Genomic DNA, 18,885 nt, shown 5'->3' on the forward strand with positions numbered 1-18,885 from the left:
CCGGCCCCGTCCGGGAGTCAGTCCCCACCCCCACCCCCCCGCCCGCAGTCCCGCCCACGCCCCGGGGCAGCCATGGCCGGAGTGGCCGGAAGGCTGGCGAGGCGGTGGTGCTCGGGCGCTCTGCGCAGGTAAGTGCCGAGCCCGGGCCCAAGGTCGCCCTCGGACGCCGCCGTGCTTGCGGGGGGCGCGCTGTCTGTCATCGCGTCTCGGTGGCAGCAGGGTTTGCGGGCTTCCAGCAGAGCGTGACGTCAGGTGTCCCTCTCCCGCTCGCCCTCCTCTGGGCCGGAGGGTCAGGACGGCCGAGCCGGGTCTCCCCGCGCGCGTCCCCGCCCGCCCCCGCCGCCGGGCTCGGAGATGCTTTGCTGAGTTGGGGGGTCGCGTGAGCGGCCCTGCGGGCTCGTGCCCGCCGTGGGAGCGCGCCCCGCGGTGAGGTTGGGGTGACCCGTCTGCTTCGTGGAGAACGTCCTGCCTAGTGATGGTGGCGGGATGCACAGCCGGGCCACGTGGAAACCAGAACCGGGCTGTGCACCGGCAAGGGGAAAACCCTGGAACGTGCTGGTTGCCTTCGGGGGTGGAGTTATGATTTTCCCGATTTTATATATTAAGCGGTCGGGTTTTGTAATTTTTTAAAAACTATTTTAAAAAAAATAAGTTTGCACCATGTTTTGTGAGAACTTGCACATTTCGCCCTTTATGTACATTTTAAGTTTTCCTTTCATTTTCTGCTTGTAACTTGCCAGGTGCCAAATTCATGTAAGATGCATAGTTTTTCCCTTTTTGGAAAAAAAAAAAAACGGATTCAATTAATGTAAAACTCATAGAAGGCTAATTTTACTGAATGAGGCTAATTCAAGGTTTGAACTTACTCTTTGAAAGTTACATTATTGCAGAGGAGGTGATACATTTGTTAGGTTTGGGCTTTATTTGTAACTGTATTATTTTAATCATCTTTGATGCCCTTAACTTTATTACTCAGGGTCATTACTGTGAACATCCATTGTCTGTTTGTGACCTCACTGCTGTGCATTGATGCTTTCCCCTCCCCTCTGCTTACTGTGTGTGCTTCAAACGTTACTTACCTGGTAGCACTTGCTGTCTCTGCTCTGCACCTGGCTCGTTAGACATCTCTGGGTGAGGGTTGAGTACGTCTGCTCAGCAGGCTTCACAGCCTAGCATCCAAGGCAGGTAGATTCCCCCCAGGTATGTCCTCCACCTCCCTAAGAAAGAAGTGCTGTCTGTCTGGAATGCCAGCAACTGCTCATCTCTCCTCTGAATATTTCTTTCATCTTCATTTTCCCCTCCTTCCACCTGTGTGTGTGCTGGGACACACGTTTGCTGAGCAGAGAGTCAGGAATTGACCTGATAAAAGTTTATACTTTGTTGATCGGTGACTATGTGACTGAGCAAAGGGCTTATGTGCCTGAGGGGCAGAAAACCAAATTCTGACAGCAGGAGTTTGCAGCAAAGTAAGGATTTATTGCAGGGCACTAAACATGGGAGTGAGAGGACAAGCCTCAGGTCCACTCCAAATTGATCTTTGTGTTACAGGCTTTTTTTTTTTTTTTGAGGGGAAGAACAAAGAAGCTGAAGTTAATTATCCTCTTGTGACATTTATTAATCATTGGGTGTCTCTGGTTTACAACTCTCTGGCCAGGTGGCCCGTGGCACAGGGGTCTGTGAGCTCATCCTGCTCTGGAGAAACAACCCGAGTCTGCACCTTAACAATGATGTCTATAATAGCAGTTTTAGTACAAAAACGATGTATCGACAGCAGCAATTTTAGTCATCTGACTCTGGTTGATTAGTGCTCAGTTAGCCCAGGATTGAGGTCAGAGGGGACAAGAAAGGGAATAAAGTTTTGGATAGAGGGGTGACTCACAGACTCGGGGAGGAAACTCGGTTTCAGGGGGACTCAGTTTCAACTGCAGAGACTCTTTCTGGACCTTGGGACCCAAATGACTGAATTCTCTGTACTTTACCCCCTTGGTCTCGGTACCTTTATTTTGTTTGGGGGTGGGGCAGGCATATTAAACTCAGAGACTGAGATTGTCTTTGCCACGGTTTTATTTAACACAGGTTCACTGCGGGAATGATCATAATTTCACAAGCCAGTAGCATACAGGATAATGCCTCTTCATAAGCCAGTGAAGAGTTTTGACTTTGCCATCCAAGAGCTGATGTCCAGCTGCCAGCCCCAAAATAAAAGTCCCTTGATGCTGGAGCAGTTTGCTGGTGTGGCCAGGCAGGCTGATTCTTCGGTGGCCGCTACACGGCTTTCACCACTGCTGATAAAAGAGTCCCCTTTACCATGGCAGGAGCTAGTGCCCCAGGGTCTTGGAGAGCTATTTGGATCAGCAGAGGGGAGCTTTGCCCAGACTGAAACTCTCGGACGGTCCTCACAAACTCTGGGTATTTATAGTCTGAATGTCCCCTCCGCATAGTCGCCTCATCTGCTCTTATCAATACGTCCCCTGCAGGACCCCTCAGACGCTGAGCTCCGAGTGGTTACCAACCAGAAAGATGAGATGTCAGCCTGACACAGCTCACATCATTCTTATATCAAAACCACTTCACTTCTAAAAACAGCTGTATTGGGTCTTTGCTTTCACTTCAGTTGTGCACAAGTGGCTTTGCGATCTTCACACCCCACGCAGGACTCCTGCTGTCCTCCGTCTCACAGGCCTCTCACTGGCTTCCTGCCTGTGGCAAAATTCCACGGCTCCTCGGCTTCTGGCTGCTTTTTCTCTGTTTAATTTGAAGGCTACATTACTGCCGTTAGCTTCTGTACTGATTTCTTATCTCGGGACAGTTTTGGAAACCACTAACCATTCACAGCCAGGTGGCTGGGGAAGTATAGGGAAAACATTTCTGGAGAGACGTAGCGTTCTGGCGTGTAAGGGCTGGGAACGATTACAGTCAGCCTGCCTGTTTGCAGTCCTCTGCAGGTCACTCGTTTCCCAGCACTTCAGCTGCATGTGTGTGGCCCAGCAATGAGAGCCAGCCAGAAGGACTTTGAAAACGCCATGAATCAGGTGAAACTCTTGAAGAAGGATCCAGGAAATGAAGTGAAGCTGAAACTCTATGCACTGTATAAGCAGGTAAATGCCTAAGGTGCGATATAAAGACATTTTGAGCAGTTGGGACCTCAGACAGACATGCTGTGTGTTGTACTAAAATGCAGCCTTAAGGCTTTTAGGGTTTGTGTTGCTGCCTTTCCTACCAAGAGTGTATACATGAGAGTTTATTATATTAGACTTCAAAATATTATCAAGTCAAAAAGTAACTCCTCAGGATCACTCCAGAGTAAAAGAGACTTAAAAGATATAACAACCAAATGTGTAGATCTTATTTGGCCACTAATTAAAATAAATCAGCTGAAAAAGTGGTCTTGAGACAATTGGGGAAATTTGATTAGGAACTGAGTATTAGGTGATACCTAGGAATTATTCTTAATGGCATCATGGTTGTATAAGAAAATGTCGATTTTTTTCTTTTTTTTAGGAATGCATACTAAGTACCTAGGGGTAAAATAGTATGGTGTTTGGCATTCTCTAAAATAATGAAGCAAAAAAGGAAAGAAAAGGATGGATGAAGCAAGTATGGCAAAAATGAGAGTTACTGAATTTGGGTGACGAATATCGGGAGTTCATTACAGTATCCTACTTTTGTATATGTTTGAAATTTTTTATTACAAAATTTTAAAACTCAAGTTTTTAAGTTACAGTGTCTGAAAAATGTCCTGGGAAGTCAGCCCCTCTGGGTTCCTGTGTGTTTTCTATTTTCCTCTTCCTGTGACGCATATGAGCCTCTCTTACTTTCATACTGGTGTGTATAGTAAAGAATTTAACTTTGCCCCCAAAGAGGTCTGACCTTTGCCCTTGGCTTCTGGGAGGTAATTTCTAAGCCCTTGAAATGCCAAGAGTGATAGACGTGTCTTTGTTTGCCTGGAGAGTCTAACGGTGGCATTTAGAGTAGGGACTGCGATTACACTTTAACCATGCCTTACACTTTAACCATGCCTTACACTTTAACCATGCCGAGGTGGTGGAGCCCCAGTGAAAACTCTGAACACCGAGGCTTGAATGAGCTTCCCTCGTGGGCAGTGCTCTGTGTGTGGTCACGCGTCAGTCTGGGACTGGAGGAGTGCGCTGTCCTGACTCCACAGTGGCCGGTTGGCGGGGGGCTGGGGTGTCACACACGCGCCTCCCCCAGACTCCACCCTCTGCATCCTCCGTTGCTGATCTTAATCCGTATCCTTTCCCCCTAATTACCGGTAACCAAGAGTACAACAGCTTTCAGTGCATTCTGTGAGTCATTCTAGCGGATTATTGAACCCGAGGGTGGTTTCGGGAGCCCCCCAATCTTGCACTTGGTGTCAGAAGTGGAGGGGGGCAGTCTTACGGCCTGCGTTGCCTCTGATTTCTCAGATGGCTAACTCTTGCAAGGTGAGCCTTATCTCTTTTTCTTTGGAAAGTCTTAGCCTCCTTTGCTGCCTTTGATTTTCAAAGCCTCTTTCTTCTTTCCTCTTTTAGCTAGTTATATTATGAAATTGAAAAACATGGTTATTAAGTGGAGTTTTAAATTGCTATCTCTGAAAATAACTGAGTGCATATTTTTTTCATCTCAAAACACTCAGTGCGCCTACCCTCAAACAAGTAAACTTTAGTTGCTTTTTGCTTTCTGCTCGCATGTCCTTCAGTTAAGTGTCCTAAGGGCCAGCGGCTCTGATGACCCCACCCCTGCCCACTCCTACCCAGCTGCAGCTGTGTTGCTCAGTTATCAGATATCTGCCATGGAACTGGGTTGGGGAGGGTGGTTCTTTTGAATGGGCTTTCAGAATACACTCTGTGTTCTAAATGTTTGTGGGCGAGTTACCTTTGAAGATTGTTTGCTTGAAGATTTTGATCGTGTATGAAGAATGTGACCATCGCTATAAAACTAATGAACGATGACGATTTTTTAAAAAGTATTCAGTACTTTCCCAAAACCCTAATCTTGCATTATTTTCATGCACAGGCAGTTATAACTTATTTTAGGGACTGATAGCCAATAGCATATTTTGTCCCTCCAGTCTTTTTTCTCTTGCTTGTGCATTTTTAGCAACAGCAGCAAAGGGAGAAGAAAATTCAAATCAATTTATGTACCTTGGGAGGGGAAGGTGCATTCACATTAGCGTGCATTTTATGGGTCTTAACTATTTAAGGCTCCAGTTTGCATGGGCGTTTGACCAATAATTGCCCTCTCCTTTTCACAGGCCACTGAAGGACCTTGTAATGTGCCCAGACCAGGTGTGCTTGACTTTATCAATAAGGCCAAGTGGGATGCTTGGCATGCTCTTGGCAGTCTGCCCAAGGTACAGTTACTTGTCGTTCTGCTTTTATTCCATTTGCTGTGCTCCTAAGGGAAGGGGTTGCTTCTCATTATTAAGCCATTACAGATGAGCCTTCTGGATCTTGAGATCCCTCTACCGAACCAGAACCTCTATTCTTTCTTCATTGCCAGGTGTCCTTATTAGCACAGGAAGTTTCTCAGAATGCTTGTTCATTGACCATGGGCTGAAATTGTCATCTGTCTTCAGGAAACCGCCAGGCAGAACTACGTGGACTTGGTGTCCAGTTTGAGTGCTTCATCTGAGTCCTCCGGCCAGGTGACACCTGCAGCAGACAGGAAGCAACCAGGAAGTGACGCCCTGGTGGTGACCTCCCAAGACGGCATCACAACCATCACATTGAACCGGCCCGACAAAAAAAATGCACTCACCCCTCAGGTAACACGACCTGCCCTAAGAGTCTGTCCTGCTTTTCTTTTCTTCGTCTGTCTGTTTCACTCAGAAACTATAGTGTGTCAGCATCCTTCCTGTTTCTGTGAGAGCTCTTGTTTGATTTGTGCAGAAGATTAATAATTGGGGCTACTTCATACAGCAGAGTGGGACATTCATTATTTAGAATTTGTGAGCTTCAGGTAGGTTCTACATGCCCAGAAGGCACTGCAACTTTTCTAATGATGGAAACACAGATAAATGATGTGAATATAAATGAAACACACATCACTGTAAGAGAAGATGCAGAGGGCTTCTCTAAGGTTGGCATAGACGATCCCTGGACGTATCTTCATGTCACTTAGACTAGAGAGTGTGTACTAATCTACTTGCATGGAGCTTTATTTTGTACAAGTAGAGGAAGAAAGGAGAGAAGAACTTAAACAGATCGTAACCCAGCTCTGCTTGAAATGAGCTGCTTCACAAGGGCACTGTTAGTCTTTGAATTGGTCATTGAACTAGAACGATAATAAAAATAACCACTTCCGCAACCTAAGTGTCCATCGATGGATGATGGACAAAGAAAACGTGGTACGTATACACAGTGGAATACTGTTCAGCCATAAAAAATAGTGAAATCTTGCCATTTGTGACAATGTGGATGGCCCTTGAGGGCATTATGCTAAGCGAAATAGCTTAGAGAAAGGCAAATACCGTATGATCTCACTTATAAATACAGAGAACAGCAGATTGGTGGTTGTCAGAGGTGTGGGGTGAAGGGGGTCAAAATGTACAAACTTCCAGTTATAAAATAAGTATGTCACAGGGATATACTGTACAGCACAGTGACGATAATACTGTTTTCCATGCCTGAAAGTTGCTAAGACAATAAATCTTAAAATTTCTTATCACAAAGAAAAAACATTGTAACAATGTGTGGTGATGGACGTTGGCTTATTGCAGTCATTTTACAATGTATACAAATATTAAATCATTATGTTATACACCCGAAACAAACATATGTCAGTTATAGCTCATTTAAAAAAAAATAAATCGAAGTTTAAGGGAAAAAGAGCCACTTCAGCCCTTTCCCCTTGACAAAAAAAGTAGAGAATTAATTGGATACTTGGTGCTGAACTGGGAGTAAAATTCAAAAGGGCTGTAACCCCTTTTCACTGGATGTATCACCTCTATTGTAGTAGAAAAAGCACACTACCTTAAAATAGTCTTAAATAAGGATTCCATGAAGTTGGATACGCACTATGCAGTTAACAAAGCATTCGAGTCTCAAAACTTTTTCCTTTTCTCCTGACTCATTTTTATATATTCATGGTAGCAATAGTAATAACTACACTTTACAGAGTGGCGTGTGTGTGTCAGTACTTTCCACACAGAGGTTTAATTCCCACCAGGAGCCTACCATTATTGCTACCTAACAATAAAATAATTAGGTTAAGTACTTATTTGCTCCAATTCACATGACTAATAACCAGGAAGATCTAAGTTGAGACCGTGATCGATCCGTCTCTTAAGCCTGGCTCTTCCCACTTACCCCGTCATGCTGCACCATCATCCCTGTGGTCGTAATGGAACTACTTCCTCATTCCCTCCCTCAGTAGAAGTGATTTCACCTCCATTCATACATTATGTAAAGTCCATGCGTTTATTTTTTCAGTAAGGGATGTGTATCTGTAAATGTCACCCCTCTTCACCATTCCCTCCCTCATCTAAGGTAGAAACTGCACCTGTTTTAAATGCCTTGAAAGCTATGACAGCTACATGTCCAAGATTTTCAGAGACGTTGCTGATTTGAAATATTGGGCCCACTGTTCTTGACCGAGTCCAGCCTTTCACCCTCCATAACACTCCCAGACTGCCTGCCACACTCATGCTCTCTCTTGACATCCCAAATGAAAAACTGCTTCCTGGGAATCTTCCTCTGCTCCCCGCCCCATCCTACCCACCCTAGAAAAGTACCAGCAGCTCCTCTGAGCTTTCTGCTGCTTTGTACTTTCCACCCATTTTAGAGCTATCCCCATCTGTTAATTCCAAAAGCTCAAGGACTGTGTCTTACTTGTTCATTTTGGGGGAAAAACGTGGACATATTCCCCAGCATAGCACTTGGTACGGAATACACACCACGTAATCATAAAAGGAATGAAAGTCCTTTCAGTCTTTCGGGCTGCCTTTTTGGTTCTATAAATACAGCCAACATAAGTGTTTGGCACTTTGCAGAGGGTGGGCTTGCAGAATGATGTTTAGTGAAGCCCCTGGGTGATGGTTATCATTTTCAGAGTTTTTTTCTTTTCCTCATCTTCCCCCTTTCACACAGATGTATCACGACATCATGCTTGCACTTGAGGCTGCAAGCAAGGATGATTCAGCCATAACTGTTTTAACAGGTGAGACATTTTCTTAGATTTCTTGGTTAAATTTCTATCTGGGGGGATTTTTATCTAGGTAGGAAATTGAGTAAATAAGCTCTAATATCTTTCCTAGTGCTAAGATACTCTAATTCTTAAATACATAAAAAATATGATAGACACAGGATTGATATCTTTATCACGTAAAAAGCAGATACAAATTGGTAAGAAAAGTACTAAGACCTATTAGATAAATGGGTGAGTAAAATGAACAGATAATTTATATGAGAAAGTCCAGGCATTAAAGAAACAAGGAAAATGCAACCAGATTAATAAGCACAAACACAAATCAAAATGATGAGATACCACTTTATACTTATCTGAATTAGCAAAATTTCATGTTATACCCAATTTTGACAAGGTTATGGTAGAGTAAATGCCTCTAATCCCTTGCTGACAGCAGCGTAAATGGCTATAAAAAGTGTAAATAGCTAAGGAAAGGGTATTTGACAGTACGTAAAATGTTCATATACTTTGATACAGGAATCCCACTTACAGGAATTTATTTTAGGGAAATTATCCAAGAGAAAGGAAAGGTCTTATGCAAGAAAGATAATCTTTGCAGCATTACTTATAATTGTGAAAATGTTAAAACATTGTAAATATGCTGCATGACAGAATAATAAAGCACATTATAGAACATCCAGTAGACTATATACTGTACAAGTATTAAAACTTACAACTCTAGAGACCAACAGTGTAGCAAATGTTTAAGATATAATAAAAAGCATTAGCAATTATATCAGCACTGTGGTAGTACGTGGAAAACACGATGGCTGCTCCGGGGCCTGGGCTGACGAGAACTCGGAGAGTGGAAGTCACTGAACTTGGAAGGGGCCCTGCGTGTGGTGGTGCAAGCTGAGGGTCAGGACTCAGATCAACTGGAGTTTAAATCCTGGCTTCATTCCTTACTACCTGTGGGCGACCTCTGCTTCCTGAATGGAGAAGACAGTGTCTTCCTAACCCCACGGAATGGTCGAGGCGGTGACACGAGACAGTGCAGGGCAGGGCTCACAGCAGGTGCTTGGGAGACGGGAGCTGTTACCGTGTGTTGACGCAGTGGAAGCAGGACTGATTTTATTTTATTTTATTTATTTTCTCTTTTGGCCACGCCACGCAACTTGCGGGATCTTAGTTCCCCAACCAGGGATTGAACCTGCACCCTTGGCAGTGAAAGTGCGGAGTCCTAACCACTGGACCACCAGGGAATTCCCAGAGTGATTTTATTTTCTTTTAATTTTTATTAAAATTTGTAAAGTATATAATATTATATAGAGATATCAGAGAACTTTTAGTAAAAAAGAGAGATGGGGAGAAAGATACCTAACAGCTGATGAGAGGGGGTAAAGGAAACGGAAGAGTTGAACATGGCCCTTGTATTTCACAAATACACCTAGGAGAATGGAGACAACAAAAACAGTCTAGAGGTGGCGTTGGCTTGATACAGAAGAATGTTTTCTGGTTTTTTAATTAAAAAAAAATTTTTTTAACATCTTTATTGGAGTATAATTGCTTTACAGTGGTGTGTTAGTTTCTGCTTTATAACGAAGTGAATCAGCTATACATATACATAAAAATTTTTTTAACTAAAAGTATAATACAGGCACATGGTTTTTAAAAAAATCCAAAAACTATGAAATGGCATATAACAAAACTAAATCTCACTCTCCTTGGAACCTCAGTCCTGCTTCCTAGAAAAACTCAGCTTTTCTTGAGCCTTCCAGAAACTGCCTATGTGTGTACGTGTGTGTACCCTGCCTCTTGTAAACAGAAAAGGAAGCATATAATACATACTACACCCACCTTCTCCTAACAGCATATCCCGAAAAATTGTTCTCTGTCAGCACATATACATATAAGTTTTTCTCTGCAGGACTACAAAGTATGAAAGTTTTGGGATTCCATAATTTATTTCATCATTCCTCTATTGATGAACGGGTAGACTGTACTTAGTCTTTTGCTATTAAAATCATGCTGCAAGGAGTGTCCTTGGACATATGTCTTGCAGCAAATGTGCAAAAGTATCCAAAGGCTATATTCTTAGAAGTGAAGTTGCTTTGTTTCGTAATATGGTAATAACGGCTAACGTTTATATCATGCTTCCTGTCTGCTGAGCACTGGTCTGAGCATTTTAATTCATTTATAGCTTTTTGATTCTTAACTTTTCTAAGCTTTCTTGCAATAACCCTGTGAGGTTAGGCCCTATCATTACTCGTATTTTACAGGTGAGAAAACTGAAAGATCAAGTTTTGATAAATAGTGCTTTTCCTGTAGTGATTTTCTATATATCCTTCACTTTCGTTTTCTAGTTCCTTTTTGATCTAAACGTTGTAATAATAGGTCCTTTAATTTCCAGAAAGGATTTTTTTTTTTTGGTTTTCCATTTCTGTTATCAATTCCTAGTTTTTTATATTATAATCAGAAATGATTGGTTTTACTAATTTTACTTTTTTAAGAATCTATTAAAATTTCGTGTATATTAGCTATATATTGAAATCTCTGCCTTGAAGATTAAGAATCAAAAAAATGGCCAATATTTTATATCATCCAGGAACACTTAAAAAGTAAGTTCAGGGACTTCCCTGGTGGTCCGGTGGCTAAGATTCCGTGTCCCCAGTGCAGGGGGCACCAGTTCGATCCCTGGTCGGGGAACTAAGATCCCACATGCCACATGGTGCAGCCAAAAAAATAATAGTAATGAAAAAATGTTTTAAATAAAAGAGAAATTTTAAAAAATTAAAAGTTCATTCTTGATTTTTAAGGTATAGAGTTACAATTATATCAATTAGACTTGCCTCTAATTCATGTTATATAGATTTCCTAAATTCTGTTTTCTAATTTGTCTGTCTGGACTGAAAAAAGAAAATTAAAGGCATCTGTTTCTCTCAGCCCATACTACGCCGGGTCCCCCCCCCCGCCCCAGAGCCTTTGCACATGCTGTCACCGCTGCAGAATATTCCCCCAGCCCTCTTTCCATCTACCCCTGCCTGTGTCCTTCAGGTCTCAGTCCAGTCATTCCCGCCTTAGCAAAGTCCCTCCCTGAACCCCCAGGTGAGAGCAGAGCCCCGTTGCCTGCTCTCCTGTCCTCGTGTCCCTTTGCATCATCATAGCTGCATTGCCTACAGTTATTCATGTGTCTTTAAATCAAGGTCCAGCTGACTCCCTAGTCTGTCAATTAGGGCAGGACCCCAGCTGGTCCACCAGTGTATTTCCAGAGCTTGGTACAGAGCCTGGCACATACAAGATGCCCAGTGACTACTGTAGAGCGAATGAGTGGTGGATCCATGGATTTTGTTTACAGGCAATGGGGACTATTATTGTAGTGGGAATGATCTGACCAACTTCACGGATATTCCCCCTGGTGAAGTGGAGGAGAGAGCCAGAAGCGGGGCCGTTTTACTGAGGTGAGAGCACATCTGTCTCATCCCGGGGGGCTTATCCTTATCAATGTGGTCTTCAGCTGCGCAAAAGTAAAAGAAATACTTCTTAGGTTCCGTGTAATCGGCTGTGACTTTAGGCAAGCTTATTTCTCCAAACTTCTATCAGTAGAGGGTGTTTGCTCCATCACTGTAACTTCTGTTACCCGTTCTCCTGGCCTCCCTACACCACATTTGATTGGAAAGCATACAAGTCAGCTACCGCTACAAATTAAATTCTCCCATATTGAGGCAGAGGAATTTAGCAACTTCTCCTCTGGCCAGAGGAAGGCGTGACTGCCATGATCGCTGCTCATAGGAGACTTGAAATGGTCTCGGAAAACACAGAGGGCGCGAAGGCGTCTCCTCCCGCCTCATTAGCCCCCGCTGCGTCTCTGGTGCCCACTGAGCTGTAGCCTCTGAGTCTACAGCTGGCTTACGTCCCTGACCGAATGCCCAGAACACAAGATTTGAACCAAGGCTGACCTGTGGGACTCTGCGAGTTTCCCTCAAATTGCATTCAGATGGGAGGAACCTGGTGCGAGAGGCAGGGGAGGTGGGAGGGCAGAGAGGCACTGCTGGGCGATGGGAAACTCACCAGCCTGGCCAGAAAAGCATGTTCCAGACTCACCCTGTCTCGCCTGCATACTTCAGTGATGCTACTTTGGCATATTTAAACATGCTTTTATATTTCCACGTCTGTAGGGATTTTGTCGACTGTTTTATAGATTTTCCGAAGCCTCTGGTTGCAGTGGTAAACGGACCAGCTGTAGGAATCTCCGTCACCCTTCTTGGGCTATTTGATGTCGTGTATGCGACCGACAGGGTAAGTCAGCTCCCAGAAATGTATGAAGTTATACAAGTAAAAAGGAGATCTCTGAATTCTCCTTTATTGTTGCTAGTAGTAAAGAGATTACATATGGTTTGTGGTAGGATGGACCAAATTTAAATTTTTCCCAAAGAATTAGTCTAATATGACAACGTTTTATTTTTCCTTTACTGTTAACTTGAATTTTCCTAAACACGAATATTGTTGTGAACATTGCCCCAGCTCTTTTGGCTCTGTGCTCTAATCCTATTACACAACACTTGTTCGTTTTTACTCTAAAATAGTCAGGAACCTTCAAAGCTTGTTAGCAGGGAGCAAAAAATAGCTGCTTTGGAGGTTATGCAAGTGAGTTATTTGATCATTTTTTCCAAGTAAATGAATCCTGGAATTTATAAATCTAGAATAAGGAAGAACTTTCAGGCGTTATTCTTTCACTCCCTCCTTTGCAGATAAGAAAACCAAAGCTCAGAGAAGTCATGTTCACCATTGAATTATATAGATTTTAATTTTTCTTCCTACTACAGTCATAATATATGTCATAGTAGAAAATAAAATTTTGAAAAATATGGGAAAGTACAAAGAAAAGAGTTAATTTAAAAGTCACTCCTTATCTCACCACTCAGATAAGCAGTGCTAACATTTGGGTTATTTAGCTTATCTAATTTAACCAGTCCCTGACACTGGAACCCTAGAATATTTCCAGTTTTTGCCCTTATAAACAAAAATGTGATGAACGTTTATCTTAGAACTTTTCCTGTGGAACTAATAACCACCTCTTAGGGTTATCAGATTCTTGGAGTGACTTCTGCTTTTGTGGCAGTAAAATTTGCTAGTGTACATACAGCCTTGCAGGGAACATTTGGTTTTTACCACTGAAGAGATTCCTGGTTTTGTTTAGAGGTATTTTCTCCACTAATAGGACCGTATATTAGGGTCCTTAACTCTGGCTTATCTTTTACTGGATTCCTTTCAATGAGATTGGGCATATTGTCAGATCTAATTTTTACTAATAATTTTCCCATAAAAATAGCAAATGGAAGTCTAGACACTAGGCTACCTAACCTTTGTAGGTGGAAGTTTCTGCTCAAAGGCAGAAATTAACAGTCTTCAGTCACATTCTGTGTGTTAAATGACCAATTAATTGACCTGCGTTGAGCAGGGTGGGATCAGGAGTTCCTGACCTGAACTTGGGGGTCTCATTCTTCAGTACTTGGAGGCCAGATATCATCATATTTGAATCTTGTCCTGATTCTCCCACTGGATTCCAAATGATTGTCATGTACATCATCTTTTTAAAGATTTCTAGGACTCCCATCTTACGATACAATTTGAATTAAAATTGAAATCAGAGGGAAATGCGTATATGTTATATATGCTAAAAGATTGGGCCCAAAGTAAAATATTTGACAAATAGTGACCACTGCTAAGGGTTCACCCAACTGAATTAAACCAAGGTTCAATTTAAAATCAGGGAAAGACACAGAAGAAAGAAGCTGTGGAGAGGAATTCATGTTACAGGGTTTCTCATTCCTGGCTTCATGAATAGATACCATATTAAATGTGGGTTAACATTTAACCCGTATAACCAAATTATTCTTTATTATGGGCAATAAGTAGTGCCTCTGCCTATTAGCTTCTCTGTCAGCAAACAGCACATTTCCTCTTTGAGTTAATAAAAAGGCAGAAATCATAACAGTAATAGATCTTTGAGTGCTCAGTATCTAGGAGGCACTCTGCTGATGCACATTATATGTGTCAGCAAACGCCCACGTTAACTGCCCTGCGAGGCAGGTGCTCTCCTCCCATTTTACAGATGAGAAAACCGTGGCACAGAGAAGTTAAGAAGCTCCAGGGTTACCAGGCAGCCTGACACCAGCATCTAACCCTTAACTACATCTACTGCTCCATTTCTGAAAATTAGCTCAGTGTTTGCTTATAATAATGTTTATAAGTAAATTAAATGCTGCTTATTATCAGCTTTCCACGTACCTGTTTGTGGCTCTTACCAAGGTTGGCTTCTTCTTTCAGTTTTCTGGTTGTGTTCCTTAGGCTGTGACTTCTCAGCACATTTTCTCCAATACGCTTTCTTTTGGGGGGGAAAAGAGAAGATAGGTGACATTAATAACTGTTTACTTTATACTTTTATTATTTTGATTTGTATGCTTTGCACATTATATGTTTATATCTTCTAGCAATATTCATTAAAAAAAACCCGCCATACCTGATTATGGGAAATGAAGTCTAAATATGCTGTTTACAGAATTGTTGATTATAAGTTAATTTCCTTTCATAAGAACTTTTCATTCATCAAGAAACACACAAAACTATTTCTGACATCTAGAAAAAAACTACAAATGACTCTGTAGTCTAAATAACCAATATTAAAGTAGTTTCTGATATTTAAAACCAATCAAAAAGCCTCTGGGGCAAAATCAAGACAAATGCAGATTGAGGAAATAATTTTTCAACTCACACAATAGAGGCTAACCTTTCTAATATATTTTTTTAAATGTGTCTATAAAGTGATGGATCAACAAATTAATATAAAAATACACGACAGAGAGGAATAAATAGCCCACAGAAAAGAAAGTATAAATGGCTCTTAAAAACACATGAGAGGGCTTCCCTGGTGGCGCAGTGGTTGAGAGTCTGCCTGCCAATGCCGGGGACGTGGGTTCGAGCCCTGGTCTGGGAAGATCCCACATGCCGCGGAGCAGCTAGGCCCGTGAGCCACAATTACTGAGCCTGCACGTCTGGAGCCTGTGCTCTGCAACAGGAGAGGCCGCGATAATGAGAGGCCCGCGCACTGCGATGAGGAGTGGCGCCTGCTTGCCGCAACTAGAGAAAGCCCTCGCACAGAAATGAAGACCCAACACAGCCAAAAAAATAAATAAATAAAAATGTAAACAAACAAACAAAAAAAACACATGAGAAAGACACCATTAAGAAAAGGACTTGTAGGGACTTCCCTGGTGGTGCAGTGGTTAAGAATCTGCCTGCCAATGCAGGGGACACGGGTTCGAGCCCTGGTCCAGGAAGATCCCACATGCCGAGGAGCAACTAAGCCCATGCGCCACGACTACTGAGCCTGTGCTGTAGAGCCACGAGCCACAACTACTGAGCCCTCATGCCACAACTACTGAAGCTCGTGTGCCTAGAGCCCGTGCTCCACAACAAGAGAAGCCACTGCAATGAGAAGCCCGCGCACCGCAACGAAGAGTAGCTCCTGCTCGCCGCAACTAGAGAAAGCCCACGCGCAGCAACGAAGACCCAATGAAGCCATTAATTAATTAATTCTAAAAGAAAGACAACCAATCCAACTTAAAAATAGTGGGCAAAGTATTGCAAGCTACTTCACCAAAGAAGGTATGCAAATGGCTGATAAACACACGAAAAGATGCTCAACATCATTAGTCATTAGGGAACAGCAAATTAAAACCACACCGAGACACCACAACACACCTACTAGAGTGGGTAAAATTGAAAAGACTAAGGATAATCACAGGTTTAGGGAGAATGCAGAGTGGTTGGAACTCCCTGCTGCACCTCGGAAAACAGTCTGGCAACGTCTCAGAAAGTTAAACCACACATGAACCACACAGCCCAGCAATTGCATGCCTGGGCATTTACCCAAGAGAGCTGAAAATATACCTTCATCATAACCTTATTCCTAATATCCAGAATACTGGAGATACCACAATGGCTCCAACTGGTGAATGGACAAACGAATCATGACACATCCCTACAATGGAATACTGCTCAGAAATAAGAGGGGACAAACCCTAATATGTGCAGTAACAACGTGGTGACTCGCGAGCCTTCTGCTAAGGACAGAAGCCCACAGAAGGAGAACAGGCTACAGAGTGCGCGATTCCGTTTATACACATTCTAGAAGAGGCGAAACTGTAGGAACCAAACAGATCAGTGGTTGCTTAAGGGTGAGAGAGACTGACTGCAGAAGGGGCGTCAGGAAACCTTGGGGGGGGTGATAGAAATATTCTGTATCTTGGTCATGGTAGTGGCTACGTAACTGTATACATTTGTTTAAAACTCATCAAACCGCATAGGTTAAGAGAGTGGATTTTGTGTGCACAGGCAGACCTCGGAGACACTGTGGGTTTGGTTCCAGACCACCGCAATAAAGCAAATATGGCAATAAAGTGAGTCACGGGACTTTTTTGGTTTCCCAGTACATATAAATGTTATGTTTACATTACACTGTAGTCTGTTAAACATGCAATAGCAACATGCAATGTCTAAGAAAACAATCAGACATTTTAAAACAGCTTTAATTAAAAAATAACGCTGTTGGGAAAATGCCACCAGCAGACTTGCTCGACTTCGGGTTGCCCCAAACCTTCCATTTGTGTAAAAAAAAAAAAAAAAAATGCAGTATCTGCGAAGCACAGTAAAGCAAAGCACAATAAAAGGAGGGCTGCCTGTATAATAATACAATAACCATAAATTTTTTAAAAGTTCTTCAATTAAGTATTGTAAGGAGGATAGAAACAAATAGTGATGTTTTTGAAATCACATGTGAAAAGATGATTTTCTTTTCTCTCTTTTTTTTCTCTCTTCAAATAGGCAACATTTCATACTCCATTCAGTCACCTAGGCCAGAGTCCGGAAGGATGCTCCTCTTACACTTTTCCGAAGATGATGGGCCCAAGCAAGGTAATTTTTGGAAACCTTAAAACGAAATGTAATGTCATCTCCATTCCAAAAGTAACCCCACACTCTCTGTTCTTTCCTTCGATAATAGAGACAACAGACGGAAGCGAATTATTTGCTCCCCAACTCCAAGAGTTTTAAACGTAGAGGAACCAGGCTGTGGGAAGCGTCTGGTCTGCAGGGAAGTTTAGACGCTCTGTCCCCAAACTGGGAGCGACTCCCAGCTGGGTGCCTGGCGCTCCCAGCGCCGCTCCCGGCCTCCACAGCCTTTTCTCCAGACTGTCCCACAGGGCAGCAAGGCTCCAAGGGGCCCAGTGGCCGCTCGGGTCTGTCCCTACAGTTATGGAAACCTAGGTGCCCACCCTCAGTGGGCAGGACCCCAAGGGGATCATGACAAGACCGAGAGCCGGGGGAAGGGAGAGGCTTAGCAAACATCCTTCGGGATCTGGAAGGGGGGGAGTGGGAACTGAGCCTCTGTTCGTTGCTATTAGGTTTTCATTGAAAAAAATGTATATTTTAAAAATCTCTCCCTTTTCTTTTGTTTCTGGACATGCCATGCGGTTTGCGGGATCTCAGTTCCCCGACCTGGGATTGAACCCCGGCCACGGCAGTGTGAGAGCCTGAAATCCTAACCATGAGGCCACCAAGGAATTCCCTTTTTAGATCTCTTTCTTCAGTCACGTGCCCTGAATTCTCATACAGATTTGAACTTTGAAAATTTGGGCAGACCCAACCCTAAGGCTTAGAACATTTGGCTCTGAAACAGTCTTTGCTTTTCTGGAAGAGAAATTGCAAACATAGGGAAGGATATCCACTTGGTGCCCCCAGTATTGTTAGAAACTGAACATCTGTCTCCCTCACTTTCCTTCAGTTAAGTGGAGCTCATTGGAGTACCTGGGCAGGTAAAGAAAACCGTCAGAGCCAGACCACCATGTGAACTTCCAGGGAAGGGAATTTTTTAAAAAAATATATATATATTTATTTATTTTATTTATCTATTTTGGCTGTGCCGCGTCTCAGTTGCAGCAGGTGGGATCTTTAGTTGCAGCATGCAGACTCTTAGTTGAGGCATGCGGGATCTAGTTCCCCAACCAGGGATCGAACCCAGGCCCCCTGCATTGGGAGCGTGGAGTCTTATCCACTGGACCACCAGGGAAGTCCCCAGGGAAGGGAATTTTGACAGCTGGTGTTCCTGAATGTTGGTTGGCATTTCCTGTGACCGTGATTTTTCTTTTTGTTTTATAATTGTTTATAGTGTATACAACAGGAACTCATTGCTGCCATGTGTCGTAGAATCAACATCTGCCTCACAGCCTTGCTGCCCCAGGCTCCCAGCTCTTGCTCCCCATCACAGACACACACTGAAGCGGCAACCTCTACAAACTGTCTAGAAAGCCTAATGGTCTCAGCACACAGTTGGCAAACCATTGCCTGTAGCACCACCAGTTTCTCCCTTAATGAGAAATACTGGCGACCTCAAAGACCAGAAGGAGATGTCGCCATGTCTACTGAAAGCAGTTCATTCTGAAGTTATCTGAGCCTTGTTTCACTGAGTTAACATCTCAATCCTGCTTTTCATTTCAGGCAACAGAGATGCTCGTTTTTGGGAAGAAGTTAACAGCCCGGGAAGCATGTACCCAAGGACTTGTTACTGAAGTTTTTCCCGACAGCACTTTTCAGAAAGAAGTTTGGGTCAGGCTGAAAGCATATTCAAAGCTCCCCCCAAATGTTAGTATTCGTTTTTTTGTTTGTTTTGTTTTGCTTGTAAGAACCATGGAAATCATCTGT

At 43.1% G+C, this 18,885-nt stretch overlaps 1 protein-coding gene across 1 annotated transcript in view; it reads left to right on the forward strand.

The window, feature by feature from the left end:
• The window catches only part of ECI2 (enoyl-CoA delta isomerase 2), a 20,286-nt gene continuing 1,401 nt past the window's right edge, over positions 1 to 18,885 (forward strand). The window contains exons 1-9 of the mRNA XM_057554593.1: positions 1 to 128; positions 2,936 to 3,098; positions 5,255 to 5,353; positions 5,579 to 5,767; positions 8,091 to 8,160; positions 11,483 to 11,585; positions 12,303 to 12,423; positions 17,011 to 17,100; positions 18,682 to 18,825. Of these exons, the coding sequence (XP_057410576.1) occupies positions 73 to 128; positions 2,936 to 3,098; positions 5,255 to 5,353; positions 5,579 to 5,767; positions 8,091 to 8,160; positions 11,483 to 11,585; positions 12,303 to 12,423; positions 17,011 to 17,100; positions 18,682 to 18,825 (1,035 nt within the window). The 5' untranslated portion in view covers positions 1 to 72. The remainder of the gene's footprint in view (positions 129 to 2,935; positions 3,099 to 5,254; positions 5,354 to 5,578; positions 5,768 to 8,090; positions 8,161 to 11,482; positions 11,586 to 12,302; positions 12,424 to 17,010; positions 17,101 to 18,681; positions 18,826 to 18,885) is intronic.

This window comes from Balaenoptera acutorostrata, chromosome 10, assembly GCF_949987535.1.
Source record: "Balaenoptera acutorostrata chromosome 10, mBalAcu1.1, whole genome shotgun sequence".
NCBI lineage: Eukaryota > Metazoa > Chordata > Mammalia > Artiodactyla > Balaenopteridae > Balaenoptera > Balaenoptera acutorostrata.